The following is a 15,725-nucleotide window of genomic DNA, read 5'->3' as shown; positions in this document are numbered from 1 at the left end:
ATAAAAAAGTACAAATAATCACACCTACATGAACTGAATATAATAAAAAAGACGGATAGATGTGCATATACACATAGTGTGTGTGTGTGTGTGTCTTCGTGTGTATGGACTGTATGTGTATGTATCTACCTTTGCGATGGAGTATGGTTTAAAATTACTCATGTTGCCAAATGTTCTTTTTCTTTTGAGAAATGTTAATCAGCCTTATTTTCAGTAACAGCTGTCCTTGGTGACTCAACTGTCAAACTGGAGATGGACACCACTAACTAAATATTGCTGGAGCGCTGCCATCTGAAAATAGTGGTACTTAACAGTGTTTGCATTTTCCTTTACAGGATGCAGTTCAGGCAGCAGACCGAGCCAGTAAATACAAAGAGGAGAATCGGCAAATCCTGAAAGAGAGCATTGAGGTCGCTCCCTTCACCGCTAAGATCCAGCGCTCCAGTGACCCAGGGATGGATAGGGACCGAGAGAGGAGCAGAGATCCAGCCTTCCCTGTGCGGTTACCAGCTCTAGCGTCCCCAGGCCCCAAGGTCGGCCACATCCATCCCCACGTCATCCAATCAGAGAAGAGCAATTACTTCACCACGCTTTCCAACAGTGTAGTAAATGAGCCTCCAAGACTTTACCCCTCCAAGGAGCTTAGCTCTTACTATGAGAAAGTGTCTGGCGGAGCTCCAGCTGTTGTGACCAGTGTCGGGGCCACTGTGCCAAGCCAGGGAGCTCTGTCCCTGGGCAGCTATAGCCCCAAAGCATCCCTATCCAAGCCCCCTCCCCTCATAAAGCACCAGCCAGAGGGAGGAGAGGGTCTGGCAGGGAAAATCACTGAGCAGCTCAGCCAGCAGGTGACACTTGTCCAACAGCATCATTCTCACCACACCGGTATAGACAGGATAGAACGCCGCAGCCCTGCCATTTCCCCTTCCTCCTCTATGCCTCTCTCTTCCTCCTCAGCACCCAACCACCACCATCACCACCACCACCACCACCAAACACAACAACAACAACAACAACAACAGCAGCAGCAGCAGCAGCAGCAGCAGCAGCAGCACCATCAACAGCAGCAGCAGCATCAGCAGCAGCAACAGCTCAGGGCAATGCCATCTCTCCACCGAGCACCTGTGTTCCATCCGCCCACACAGCACGCACTAGAACGCAGAGAGGCTGCGGAACGAGAGAGGGAGCGGGAGAAGGAAAGAGAGCGAGAGAGGGAAAAAGCAGTTTATGGTGGACGCCTGTCTCCGCCAACACTCACACCCATCCAGCCAGTTAGCTTAGTGGCAGCTGGTAGCAAAACTTCAGTGGAGCAGCAGAAGCCGCCCACGCTGCTGCCGGAACTCAGGGACGTCAAAGGTCATAGAAACGCTGCCGTCGTCACCTCTGTGGCCTCGGCCATCAGTGGGGAGATCATGACTTCATCTACAGACGCGTGGAGAGTTGGAGAGATGATTCAGGAAAGACGAGGCTCATTCTCTGCTGAGAAAGGAGTGTCAAGGGGCAAGCCCCAATCCGCAATGGCATCCGTCATTGTGCGTCCATCGACAGCTATTAAGTATAACAGTCCTCCTGGTGCTAACAAATCTGGTGCTATGCTCCTCACAGAGCTCCCCCAGGGGAGGTTCTACCCATCCAAGCTTCAGGGGGAATGCTTCAGACTAGGGGAGAGTGTTAGAGAAGCTGTAGCTGGCAGGGTTATCCAACCCAACTCGAACCTGGACGATATGTGTGTCCAGTATAAAAATACTTATATGCGTGGCATGCCGGGAACTATGGGGGCCAGTATCACAAACTCTGTGTGCAGGACTGCCATTTCAGCCGCATCAGCTTTTGGTGTACAGAGTATCAGTGGGACAGCCATCTCTGAGCTGGGCTACGCTGTCTCATCTCGAGGAGAGATCTCAGCCCATAACACTGGCTTTTGTGGCCGGGTGCCTAGCCACTCAGGACTAGGAGAGTACCAGGAGGGGTTAGGCTCACGCAACACATCACCAGGGGGGTCTCTGCCTCCCTCTAGTCCAGCAGGGCCACCCCAACCGAGTCCAAGTCTCACCCCAACACCTTCCTCCATTTCTGGCTCCAGTCAGCCTTACTCCTCCTCCTTCGTCCACCTAAAGAAGCACAAAGCGGCCTTGGCTGCCGCCCAATCCAGAAGCAACTTCTCCACTGTTCCAACATCCATCGCAACTGGAAACTGCTTCCTTCCTGTGGATTCAGTTGACAAAACCCCCATACATAATTCACCCCCTCCACCCCTCAGCCAAGCCTCATCGTCTTCGGTCGACAGCAGTAGCGGCAGCTCGGCAAGCGGTAGCACAACAACGGGCAAGTCCAGTCCCCTGCCCAACGGCCAGATCTCTGGATCGGCCTCGACAAGCAGCGGGCAGCCCAGTAACTACCACAAGCTGAAGAAAGCCTGGTTAACGCGTCACTCAGAGGAGGACAGGAACACAACTGCCACTATATGCTCCACCAGTACTAAACCGGAGAAACTGCCCAGCATCACCACCCCCGCCACCACCACCACTACCATCACCAGCACAAGTAACACCTCAGCCATGGCGGAAATGATCAAACCCTGTACAGTCAATCTCAGCGCCTCCACCTCCAGTGAGGTGGAGATGAGCAAAGAAAATGCAAGCAAGGTGGAGCGAGAGAGGCAGCTGGAGGAGAAGGTGGGAGGAGGAGGAGGGGGGGAGGAGAGGAAAGCAACTCCCTCATCTAGGCGAGGAAACAAGCGGTCATACGAGTCGGGTTCAGAGAGCGGGGGAGATGACTCCGACGCCAGCGAGAGCAAAATGGAAGGCAGAGCCAAGCGTCAGCCCAAACCCACCTACAAGAAGAAGCAGAATGATATGGCCAAAAGGAAAGGAGACAACGAAAAGGAGGAAGATGACGTGAAGCCTAATGGCATCTTCAGATCGGCCCGAGAGAAGACTAAACTCAAACTAGCCAGCAGCAGTAAGTCTGACAGCCTTGTCCAAATATATCTATATATTTTTTTTAAAGCTTTTTCCTTTTTTTTTTACGTAGTTTTTAACAATCGTTACTCAAACAGGAGTAAATTGTGCATTTGTTGGGGACTATTTTCAGTGGCAGATTAATAATTTCGTGCTCTAGTCAGTATTTGTGGCAGCTGGACTGTGTGTGTGTAGAATTGAGTGAATGTAAACCAGTGTGTGTGTTCTTTGTAAAGAGGAAACAGTGTGACTTAATGTGTTTTTTAGTATTTGATCAACAATGGAGCTCTATTACACAGACCTTTTCTGGTTCTGAGGCAGAAGAGCTGCATTATTAGAATTTGATTCACACAATACTTTGTAGATTCATTCACTGTTCATACCTACTACGCCTACACAGCAAGAAATGTCACCTTTTACACCCATAAACTTTTACATAAGAATTCTTCGTGCATCACTAGTGAAATAATAAAATGCAGGTCTGGTCAGTAGCTTGATATTGGGCCCCACTCTTCTCAGATGGGATCCCCCGCTCTGTCCTGAAGGACTGGAGGAAGGTGAAGAAGCTGAAGCAGACCGCGGAGTCTTTCCTGCAGGATGACTCGTGTGCTGAAATTGGACCCAACCTGCAGAAGTGTCGGGAGTGCAGGGTGGTCCGCAGCAAGAAGGGAGAGGAGCCGACACATTCCCCAGTCTTCTGTCGCTTCTACTATTTCAGACGGTAAAACTTGTCGACTGTACATTTTTTCTTTCTTTAAAACGTTCTCTCATCGTTATTTTTGGTTTTCCTTTACTGTGACTGTCAGACAGGGCTTCACTTGCAATTGCAGCTGTAATAAGCCCCCCATTCCTCCTCAGATACTTTGCTCCCTTCATGTAGAGGGCTCTAGATCATGCCCTTTAATTTACAGAGACACGACATTCCCCCGTGAGCAAGCACTGAGCAACAGAAGCAAGGAAGAACTGCTACTAAGAAACCAGTCCTTACCTTCTTTTACCTTTTTCTGTAAAGAGAGCGAACCTTAGAATTCTTGTTCAAGAGGCTACATGTCAAAAATTCTGCCCTGGCAACAACACATAGATTATTAATGAAATGGCTTGGATAGAATGTACTGTGTTTCTGTGTTTGTCACTCTCTCACACATCTAAAAGGTGAACATATCAGAGCTGCTGTCGGACAGAAAGCTTCATCTGTAAGATCGTCTGAGAGACGCTTGAGAAACAGCAATATATAACAGGATTATTTCAGAATTTAAAGGTCTAGTTCTGTTTACTCTTTCCAGTTTATAACTACTGTAAGTTTAACTGCTTAAGTATCCATCTATATCAGCTGCAGGGGCATTTCTTAATCCATGGAAACTTTTACAAACAGCACCTCTAATCATTAAAGTTAACTGTTATAGAAAACACTATTCATTAATACAATACATCATTTAAAAGGAACGGAGCCTGCAGGGACAGCCTAGGGCCAGTTTAACATCCATGCTGGTCTCTAAATGTGAGAAAATAATTAATTCAGGTTGTTGGAAACTGGTAGATGTTAAGCTTATTCGGATAAAGAGCCGATCAACGCGGGATTGTTGGGACTCTGTTTTGCACTTTCAATGGCTGTAGGGATTTTGAAATGAAATATAAATATGGGATGAACACGACAGCAACACATATATTTATATTTAATTTCAGAGTCTTGCAAGTACTATTTTTTTGTAGTATAAATTGTCCAATTTCAGTCAGACAACGACAGAGTGGTGATGGAAGTTGACAAACGCATTCTCAATCTCCCTTTCTGGCAGCACAATAGTCACTTTGCCTTTAATTTTTTTTATGAAGAAAAAGTAGTCATACAGTTGGCCTGCTTGGCGTCAGCTTGAAATTTAATAAGGTGTATGGCACTATTCTCATTGAGCAGCACTGTGAATGCTTAAATATAGGCTTTCAGTCATCTCCATTTTGCTGTATGAGTGCCAAGTTGATATTTATTATTATCTTGGTGTCCTCGGTGGTCACAAAGGATGCTTATCATGTTTATCGACTTGTGTTGTTTTTGTGCTAATAACACTTTTCCTCCCATCCAGGCTTTCCTTCAGTAAAAATGGAGTCATCCGGATGGATGGCTTCTCCACTCCGGACCAGTTTGATGATGAAGCACTGTCCCTATGGGTCCCTGGGCTGATGGAGGAGAGCCACCTGGACCAAACCACAGCCAAGTACATCCTCAGCTTCATAGGAGACAAGTTCTGTCAAATGGTTGTGACTGAGAATACTGCAGCTACCTGGGTCAAGAAGGATGGTAAGATGTCTTGAAAAACCATTAACACCATTAACGTTTACATGCACACCAATATTTAACTATTATTCTAAATATGACACAAGTTGGGTAAACAGCATATTCCGGTTGGATATTCTGAATTAGACCTTTTTCTGAATATCGCATTTTCCGTTTAAGACGTGTGGAATATTCTGGTATTATTCGAGTTTTAGAGGCATTCTTTAGACATGTATACATCGCATGTGGAATATGCCTCTCAATCTGGATTTTGGATATGCGCACACATTGCTACACTGACCTTTTCAAGAAGCTGGTTGAAGGAATGAAAGAGGAACACTGTGTTTGCACTGTCCAACAAGTCCTCCACAGCTGGAAAACTTAAGCAATCGTATTTTGTGGAGTATTCACTTTCATTAGCTCGCACGCAGCTCAGTCGGAGTATCGTCTTTTTCAGAATATTGGCAAAAAACAGAGTCTTATTTGCATGTAAACCTGGTCACTGTTATGAAATAATCCTAAGTATGTTTTTAAACATCCCATTTTTGTGTGTTTCAGCCAAGCTGGCCTGGAAGCGAGCGGTGAGGGGGGTGAGGGAGATGTGTGATGCTTGCGAGGCAACACTCTTCAACATCCACTGGGTCTGTCAGAAATGTGGCTTCGTTGTCTGCTTGGACTGCTACAAGGCCAAGGAGAGAAGGAGCTCCAAAGGTCAGTTGTGTGTATGTTTGGACAGTTAGCAGCCAAGTGAGAGGCTAAACATGCAGGCTATACAGGGATTCTTGCATGCACTCATATATCTCAGAAAACCAGTGAACTGACTGCTACCAGTCCAGCCAGGATACACCCCACACCCGAAGTAGTCTCAAAGATCATAAAGTGAGTCTAAAATGTCAAGTACTGTCATGTACTTATTTCTTTAGAACACATTTTTCTCCTGTAATTTTCCTTTTTTTTACTGGCATCCTGGCTTGGTTCAGGTTCCAGATGCCCAAAATAAATTTTTGTGCAACCAAAATTCGAAACCTAAACAACCAATCTGAGCCTAAACGCTACCTGACAAATACTACTGTTAAACTGTTAATCCAAAGTCCTTTTAACAACCAGACTATTACAATGCAAATACACAAGTACAATTTCCTGCCTAACCCTTCCCAAAGTAACCTGTTTCCTAATGCACATGTAAACATAATGCTTTTGTATGCAAACTACCTCTGTAGGCATTTAAATCAGCATTTAGTGACAAAGTTCAAGAACAACTGATCTGAATTCAAGCAGGAGAATGCATCGCCAGATTCATTTCCACAGACAGGGAAGAACTAAACAGCACTGACATCAGAGAACCCCTGAGTCTACTGCAGGCCAAAGCGTGATTTATGCTACTGTGTTAAATGGCTACGTACATACGTGGAGATACTGACCCTGAGCTGGACCTTACACTGTTGCCTAATGTGCACTTCTTGAAAAATATAACTATGTATCGCTGCGACGCACGATGCTCAGTCGTCGCTTGGTAGCGTTGCATTTCCCCCGACTAATTTACTTGTTCCGAAGCTTATCGCTGTCACTCTCTCACTTGCTCTATCGTATACTCGCCAGGCACACACACACATGCCGGACATAAATCACTTGTCACAATCACAGTTGTATGATAATTGGGATGTTTATACAGCAAATGACTTTTGTCTCTCTTTCTGTGATCAGATAAGGAACTATACGGCTGGCTTAAGTGTGTGAAAGGCCAACCCCACGATCACAAACACCTGATGCCCACACAGATCATACCTGGCACAGGTACAGTACACACTCTACGTCTCTTTATCTTCCTCTTTACACCGTGTCTGCATTCCATGGTCCTTTGTATCTTTTTGCTGCTTTGTCTTGCTATTTCTTGAACACACATACAGTAGACTAGTGTGTCACAGATGGGTTGAAGATTGATAGGGATATTTTTGGATTGAAGAAGCCAACAAAAAACCCTTTTGTCATCTTTTTTGGGTGATGAGCTCAACCAGTGGCAGGCATTATGTTACTGCAGTAATGCATTAACTACTGGACAATGTTCCAGTTTAATATAGGGCCAGGTTTTCATTCTGAAATATTTAAATTCTTGATGTTTCAGTGCTGACAGAGTTGGTGACTTCCATGCACTCTATGAGAGACAAACACAACATCAAATCCCACTGCTCCTGCACCAACAAGCAGAACCTCCTTACCAAACTACCAGCCACCAACGGAGTCTCACAGGTACTACTGACTAGTCTAGCTCCTGGGCTAGAACACTATGTCACAATTTTTTTTTTTTATAATGACCAAAACTGTCTATTGTAGAGGGCTGTAACAGATGTTATGATGTTAGGTCTATGAACTGTACTGTATGGCAGGTTGACTCAGTGTAAGTCCTTTATTCAACCAGCAGGGCAAAACTGTATTAGCAAAAGTCAAACAAGAGGAACCCAACATTTGAGATAACGTTTAATAAATTTATTTTTTGTTTTGCCCTGTTGAAACCACGTAAAATTAGTTTGTGTGCAACAGCCACTGTTCCTTAGAAATACATTACAAATGATTTGGTCAGTCTCGCTGCTTGCTGTGTTGTTATTGATGCTTTAATGTGCAATTATCCATTTAGAGCAGAAGGGACAAAAAATGTGATTAACTGCTAAAACACCAGAACACTTATGTGTAAAAAAGCTTTGAATTTTACGTTTTATTTGATTTTTGGTTTTATTACATTTTATTAAATTTATTCATACAGTTTATGAACCCCTTCTAACATCATATACCCTTAACCATACCTAGTGATTGGCATGGGGTACTTTCCATAAGATCATCTCTCATTGCGATTAAAAGCAGCTATTAGGCTAACTGAAATATAACCCTGCCAATGTGGGGGGGGGGCTATTCTAATTCCAAAGGCCAAGGGATCATGATATGATGATGCATAGTATCATGGATCCATGAAATAACTGGCCTTTAAAATAAAAATCTGCCTCCATCTGTGGGAATTTAACACAGGGGGGTGTATACTTATGCCCCCTGTATTTTAAGGAAGATCATTTATTTGTTTACAATACATTAGTCATTCACAAAGAAAAGTGGTGTCCTTAAAGGTTGGATTTTTTTATAATCTTTTTAAATTAAGGCATTAAGATCAATTTCCAAAAGATGATTTTATAAATTGTATTCCCCTTTTTGGTCAACTTTAGCATGGGTTCATAAACGTATGAGCACAACTGTACATACATGCAAAATATGTGAATTGGATTCAGAGTACTGAATACTTCAGATACAGTAGTTGTTATACATGTTGTAGTACAGGATCTGGAGGCTGAGCACTCGGGACGAGGAAAACCTTTTTAAAGTGTCAAACTTTATCATAGTTTTGAGTGACTTTTCAACCTCTCTAACCCATGGTCGAGTTTGATAACAAGCTGAGCTTGTCAGTCTTCTGTTAACCCTTAACCTTCACCTTTCTCTGCCAGGTTCTGCAGAACGTCCTGAACCACAGTAACAAACTGTCCCTGGTGAAAGCTGAGCCGGGCTCTCAGCAGAACTCTGACCAGGGAGGAACCAAGGCGGAGACTAACGGAGGGCGCGGTGGAGGAAGCAGTCCAGGCAGCGACGCGGGAAGCGCTCCTGTCACCCCGCCCGAGTCCCAGTCCCCTCTGCACTTCCTGGCTGACCTGGCGGAGCAGAAATCCAGGGAGGAGAAGAAAGGTGAGGTGAAGGGAAGGGAATAATATTTAAGATTTCTTCTAAATGATCATGTTCCCTATTTTATGTATATTTCACCTCCAGAGCATAGTTAGTAACCTCTTCCTCCGTTTTTTCTAACAGAAAACAAGTCTGTGCTGCTTGGTAAATCGGTCAAGGAGGACAAGGACGTTGACAGCCTGGAGGTCCTGCAGCAGTGTAAAACCACATCACTGGTGGCAAATAGTACAGAGCAGGGCTCCACACTCAGAGATCTGCTCACCACCACAGCAGGGAAGCTGAAGCTGGGCTCCACTGATGCAGGAATCGCCTTTGCACCAGTCTACTCTACTGCGTCACAGGTACACACATTGACACGTTTCTGATACAATCAAGGTTTGAACATTATTGGTTTGTTGCTGTTTCATCTGCTTTGATGCCTAGGCAAAGCATACCCCCACCTGCGTGGCGCTGTAAATCAAATGTGTGTAATATGTACACAAAGATAATCATTCAACAATGCCAGCAACATTACACCCGTACCACCTAGTCCTGTCAACACGCACTGCAAAGTTCAGCTTTGGTTTTCCAAATTTTGAAAGAAAATCTTTTAAAAAGATCGTTTCTTCCTTTTGCTTCCTCTCGTTCAATAGACTGGGAAAGGTGGGAGGACCATGCCCAATATCCTTGATGACATCATTGCTTCAGTAGTTGAGAACAAAATCCCTGCCAGCCGCCAGAGCATCACCACCAAACTGTCAATCAAGCAGGAGCCTGTCACCCCAGGCAACAACAACAACAACAACATCCCTGTCCCTGCTATTACTGAGGATGCCAGACCAGACAGGAAGAAGTCAGCGCATGTTACTGCAGCAGGGCCAGAAGAATCAACCAATCAGTATCCAGACATTCCCCACTGCTGGTTAAACAACAGACGGTTACTGTGGCTCAAAGATCACAGCAACCAGAACAACTGGAAGCTGTTCAGAGAGTGCTGGAAACAAGGACAGGTACACACCTACTTACAGTAGCAGCAGTAGTAGCCATTGTAGTCCACATCCACGATGTTCCACTTCTGCGTACCGGATGTCTGTTAACTTCTGCTTTCCTTGTGTTGGCGTTCTAACCTCTAGTGGATTTCTGAGGACTATGGTTAACTGCTCCTCAGATCTCTGCAGGGTAAATCCAGACAGCTAGCTAGACTATCTGTCCAATTTGAGTTTTCTCTCGCACGACTAAAACAACGTACACATTTGACCAAAACAAGTTCTTCGGCGACATTGAGGCTCTGTCTGGTGCTTACCGCCACCCAAGATGATTGTGATTGGTTTAAAGAAATTCCAATAAACCAGAGCATGTTTTTCTCCTATCCCCGGAATGCTGTGTGGACTAGCCAGACCCTCCTTTGCAGCGCTGTGGAGGAAGGTCTGGCAATGTGAGACTATAGCCATAGTAACAGTGCTAGATCAACAGCAGTTAGTAAAGTCATTAGTGGTAACAACAGCCATGTGAATGTTTTTGTGTCCGTCTGTCCAGCCTGTGTTGGTGTCAGGGATCCATAAGCGACTGAATGGCGGCCTGTGGAAAGCTGACTCCTTCAACCAGGAGTTTGCAGACCATCAGGGAGACCTCCTGAATTGTAAAGACCAGGTCGTTTCCAACTCTGGAATCAAGGAGTTCTGGGACGGATTTGAGGACATCACTAGTGAGTTCACGTCCACCTGGTTTCCCCGTTTGATTGCTTAGATAGCTGCTTAGACACTAAGGCTCGTTATTGTCACTGATTTCCGATTTACAAGCTCCCGGTTTGATTTACAATTTTAATTCAATAACAATTTATTAAGGGATATTTCAGTTTTAACTTGGATATGAAAGAGATTCTACAAATGTACAAGGTTCCCTTTAACCTGGTGTAATATTAAAAGCATCAATGTTTATATTAAGAAGTAACCCCAAGGCAGTCACATTAAAGTTATTTTTATTTAACATGGACACATAACAGCAGTCAACCTAACAAGTACAACTCTACAGACTCTGCTATGTATACTCTAGTCAATTGTTGAGTGACATTTCATTCAGATGTATTGAGATGACCCCTTTCAAAATAGCCTGTTTTTCCCTTGCAAAAATGTAGCTTTGGAGCATTTTTTTTTTTAACCACTGGATTATTTATGTCCTCTAGAGTCATATGATACAGAAATACATTAATTATGGATGTTTTTGAATCAATACTGGATCATTCAAATGAATAGTAAAAACAGCCCTATTACGCACATCACTGACATGAGTGGATGTCACCATGACCCAGAAAACAGTGATAAACAATTATTGTGTCAGTCTAACCAAAGTCTTCTTACCGGCTCAGAGCGGCCCAAGTCCAAGGATGGAGAACCTATGGTCTACAGACTGAAGGACTGGCCGTCGGGAGAGGAGTTCATGGCCCTCATGCCCTCAAGGTACACACACATAATACACACATAACTTCTTTATATCACTCTGGTCACCCCTGTGCTTTTGAATCTCAAGCTTTACAACCAAAAACATTGATGCACAGTTGCTAAAAATGCTCACGATAATAATGCATTTCTTGAGCATGAGGTCTAAAGATGCATATGATTCAAAAGTGATTGTGAGCGCATCTAAAAAAGTTGTTTTTTTGCAGGTATGATGACTTGATGAAGAACCTGCCACTGCCAGAGTACTCGGATCCAGAGGGCAACCTGAACCTGGCCTCCCACCTGCCATCTTTCTTTGTCAGGCCAGATCTGGGGCCGAGACTATGCTGTGCCTACGGTAAGGAGGACATTTTAAACCAGCAATGATTTAACTAAACAAACATGAGTGAGGAGCCTCAGAAAGGGTTTTTATGTACCCGTGTTTTTCTTTGTATTCCTATGTCTTTTATTCTTTACATTTCATTTTATTGTAAAACACTTTGTGTTTTTTATCTGTGAAAAGTGCTTTGACTGGCGTGACTGATGCTGTACGTATACATGTACATCTGCAAAACATCAGAATACTGGGTTTGACCTATTGGTTGATCATATCATAGTCATTGTTCTCCTCTCCTTTTCGTGTTGCTGTCCATATCTTTCAATTTAAAATGCTCTGCAGATAGAATCCTTCTCTGCCCTCCTTCTTATGATTCAGTTGTGTGTCTACCTGTAGGTGTAGCTGCATCTCAGGACCAGGACTTTGGGACTGCCAACCTCCATGTGGAAGTCTCAGATGTCGTCTCTGTGCTGGTCTATGTAGGAGTAGCCAAAGGCAATGGAGTCCTGTCCAAAACTGGTAAGGCTTACACGAGTCGGTTAAATTATCAACTTAAAGACGGGATCAACTAACAACTAAAAACAAATTATTCTCAATAACCGGGTCCAGAAGGGTAAGGATAACAATGTGGAGAGAGGAGAAATTAACAAAGGGAGCAGACTGGGTTGCGAGAAAGGTGTCAGACCTCATCCGCTCTCTTAATTTAAATAGAGTAGCCAAGACAGTGATGTCCTATCCAGGACAACACCGCAGCTAAATAATGCTGTCAGCACTCATTCGGATTGCTGAATCTTGTGAACGTTTTCACTTAAAAAGGAGGGACAGCTACATAACCATAGTGTGTACCTGAATATTAAAGGTTGACAGTGCATGTTACACACACACAGGGTAGCGCAGCAGCACACACACATGCAGAAGATTACAAATAATAATGTCATGGTGCGAATCCTCCATCATAATAACAATGGGCCATGGTCCAAACATGCCTGGCTTTTAAAGGGAATGGGAAATGACCTTTGATTGGTTGATGGCATGTTACGCCCAAAACACACCTATGATGACCTAAGACACTAAGTACAACCCTTTTGAACCCTGCGCCGGGTGCACGGACCCTTTTTTCCGTCGTCAAACTAGCAAAAGTGGATTTGGACACACACTAAACCCACCTACACCAGGCGCTTCACGCCGTGTGCTTAGATTGTTAAAATAGGGCCCGATAACCTTTACACATTCTGTTGTGGACTTGCTGATTTAGGTGTGGTTATGAGTCTGTGTATTAGATTAATATAACAGAAAGTAACAGTCTTCTTCTTAATGGAAGAAACATGAGAAGTTGAAACACAAAAAAACACAATGAAGTACTAGCTAGATTGTGGAAATGGCATCCTCAGTTTCTCCTTTTTGTAGCCTTGCTAGAAAACATGATTTTATGAATCAATATATCAGGCAATGTGCATGTAGTTTGAATAATTTGAAATAAATATGAAAAAAGTTCCTGTTTATTTCCAGACAATAAATTACAATGGTCATGGGCGTTTTATTATGGGTCCTTACAGTGGTGGAAGAAGTATTTAGATACTTTACCAAAGTACTAGTGAAACACTGTAAAAATACACAGTTACAATTAAAAGTCGCGCATTGAAATTGTTACTTGGGTCAAAGTATATAAGTATTGTCTGGAAAATGTACTGACAGTATTAAAAGTAAAAGTACTCAATGCAGAAAACTCCTCCCATTTCAATTTAAACAGTTCTGTCAATCAACAAAGTTTTTTATGAAGCTAATCATTTCAGTTTGATTTATAATAAAATAAAATATAATTTTTTATAAACTGCACATGTTTTGTGTGCAAAAATCATAATATGTAAAGTAATAAGGAACTAAAGCTGTCCGATTAACGGTTCAAATGAATTCAAAAGAAATGGAAAAGTAGAAATGTTGTTCATGAAAATGTGTATGAACCTTGAGGTAAAAATACAAACAGAAGACATGAAAGTCAGATATTAAGCTAAAAGCATGAAAGACAGGAAAAAATGAACTGAAAAGAATGAAAATAAAAATTCAATGCAGCCTTAGAAACATGAGTGTGTTTCTGTGTGTGTGTGTGTGTGTGTGTATGTGTGTGTGTAGGAGTGTTGAAGCGCCTAGAGGAGGAAGATCTAGATGAGGGGGTCCGAAGAAGACTCAAAGACTCCAGTGAGACACCGGGGGCTCTGTGGCACATCTACCTCAACAAAGACATGGACAAAGTCCGAGAGTTCCTGCACAAGGTCAGCACTCTAAAGAGGTGTCTCATGAAAATGCGGTAAACCTCAGTAGTAACACTGACCTCAGTAACATCTCTGTCTTCCCCCACTTGCTCACCAACCGCCACCTTGGCTCTGTAACGAGCAGGGATTGGACGTGTCGCTGGACCAGGACCCAATCAGAGAGCAGGGCTTGTACCTGAGCAGGAAGCAGCGGCAGCGGCTGCTGGATGAACACGGAGTCCAGGGCTGGACTGTAGTCCAATTCCTGGGAGACTCTGTACTTATACCAGCAGGGGCCATGCACCAGGTATACACTGTAGAATGTTCACAACACACACACACACACACACACACACACACACACACACACACACACACACACACACACACACACACTATTCTGATGACACTTGATTGGCACTTCAGGTACTGCACACACAGTCTGAAACGGGAGCTTCTGTTCCAGTAGAAGGCACAACATAACACTGATATAAATATACATATGAATTAATAAAATAAAAATTCCTCAACCCATTTCCTCCTTTCATCAAGACACACACACACACAGATCACCTCATTGGTGACATAATGAAAATATTTAATCTTTCCAAAATGTGTACATAACATATGAGCACAAACAACAGATTTAAGGTGGTGCTTTTGCATTATTCTTTGCGGAGAAACTCAGTTTTACGGATCTGTCCAAGACTATCTGAGTGCGGACATCATTGACGTGTCCTCACATCCTCTCTCTCCGTCCTGTCTGTCAGGTCCAGAACCTCCACAGCTGTGTCCAGGTCATCAATGACTTTGTGTCTCCCGAGCACGTGGCCAACTCCTTCCACCTGACCCAGGAGCTCCGGCCCAATAAAGAGGAGGTCAACTACGAGGATAAACTACAGGTGATGGACCACAGCACAATCCACTGTCATTGAACGTTGAAAAAAAGCTGGAGACCAGCTCTGTCTGGTTCATCAGGGGAGGAGAATTCTGTTGAGGGACCACAGTACAACTAGAGAACTTGCTCTGTCTTAAAGGATACCTACAGTCCATGCTTTTACCTCAGGGCTGTCCATCTAAATTAGGGCTGCAAATTTAATCCCAATTGAATCCAAATCATAATATGGACTAGTGCAATATCCAAATTGCGGGGGGGGGGGGCAAATATGCATTCAAAAATGAAGTAGGTTGGTGCTGCAGAGACGTCCTGGACTACAGACCAAAGAAAAAAAAATCTTTTTTTTGGTACAGATCTTCGCAAAAATCCCACTATAATCATTTTAATTTCTTTCAATGGTAATTTTCAATGAAAATGAGAATAGTCATCATCACTCCCTCCAAAATGGTGAATAATATTGCAATCGCAATATCAGCCAAAACAATCCTAATTAGGTATTTTAAGTTGGAGGTCTGGGTGACATGCTTTTACAGTGACTGCATTGGGATGGATCTCTGTTGTCTTTTCGGAGGATTAGCTAAACCATATCCGAATCAGAAAAGGTTTTATTGCCAAAATAAGTCCACTCATGTGGAATGTCAGAGTGGCCGAAACACAGAGACAAAACAACACGTGCAGACACAGACACACGCACACACACACACACGCGATAGGGAATAGGGAAATTCAGATGGTCACGATGTTGATACACCGACCAGTCATAAAAACAGATACAAATATAAATATTCCACATTCCATTCATCAACCTAGCACACACACACACACACACACACACACACACACAAACACACACACACACACACACACACACACACACACACACACAC

At 43.6% G+C, this 15,725-nt stretch overlaps 1 protein-coding gene across 1 annotated transcript in view; it reads left to right on the top strand.

Moving 5' to 3' along the window:
* Positions 1–14,875, top strand: part of jmjd1cb (jumonji domain containing 1Cb) — a 118,309-nt gene extending 103,434 nt beyond the window's left edge. The window contains exons 15-30 of the mRNA XM_034860104.1: positions 336–2,958; positions 3,477–3,678; positions 5,033–5,247; positions 5,782–5,934; positions 6,928–7,017; positions 7,346–7,470; positions 8,709–8,943; positions 9,064–9,281; positions 9,573–9,929; positions 10,456–10,624; positions 11,285–11,375; positions 11,582–11,712; positions 12,088–12,210; positions 13,822–13,961; positions 14,080–14,247; positions 14,711–14,875. Coding sequence (XP_034715995.1) covers positions 336–2,958; positions 3,477–3,678; positions 5,033–5,247; positions 5,782–5,934; positions 6,928–7,017; positions 7,346–7,470; positions 8,709–8,943; positions 9,064–9,281; positions 9,573–9,929; positions 10,456–10,624; positions 11,285–11,375; positions 11,582–11,712; positions 12,088–12,210; positions 13,822–13,961; positions 14,080–14,247; positions 14,711–14,875 — 5,205 coding nt within the window. The remainder of the gene's footprint in view (positions 1–335; positions 2,959–3,476; positions 3,679–5,032; positions 5,248–5,781; positions 5,935–6,927; positions 7,018–7,345; positions 7,471–8,708; positions 8,944–9,063; positions 9,282–9,572; positions 9,930–10,455; positions 10,625–11,284; positions 11,376–11,581; positions 11,713–12,087; positions 12,211–13,821; positions 13,962–14,079; positions 14,248–14,710) is intronic.
* The last annotated feature ends 850 nt before the right edge of the window (positions 14,876–15,725 follow it).

Source organism: Etheostoma cragini, chromosome 21 (assembly GCF_013103735.1).
Source record: "Etheostoma cragini isolate CJK2018 chromosome 21, CSU_Ecrag_1.0, whole genome shotgun sequence".
NCBI classification, from domain to species: Eukaryota; Metazoa; Chordata; class Actinopteri; order Perciformes; family Percidae; genus Etheostoma; species Etheostoma cragini.
This window is presented reverse-complemented; position numbering and strand designations above follow the sequence as displayed.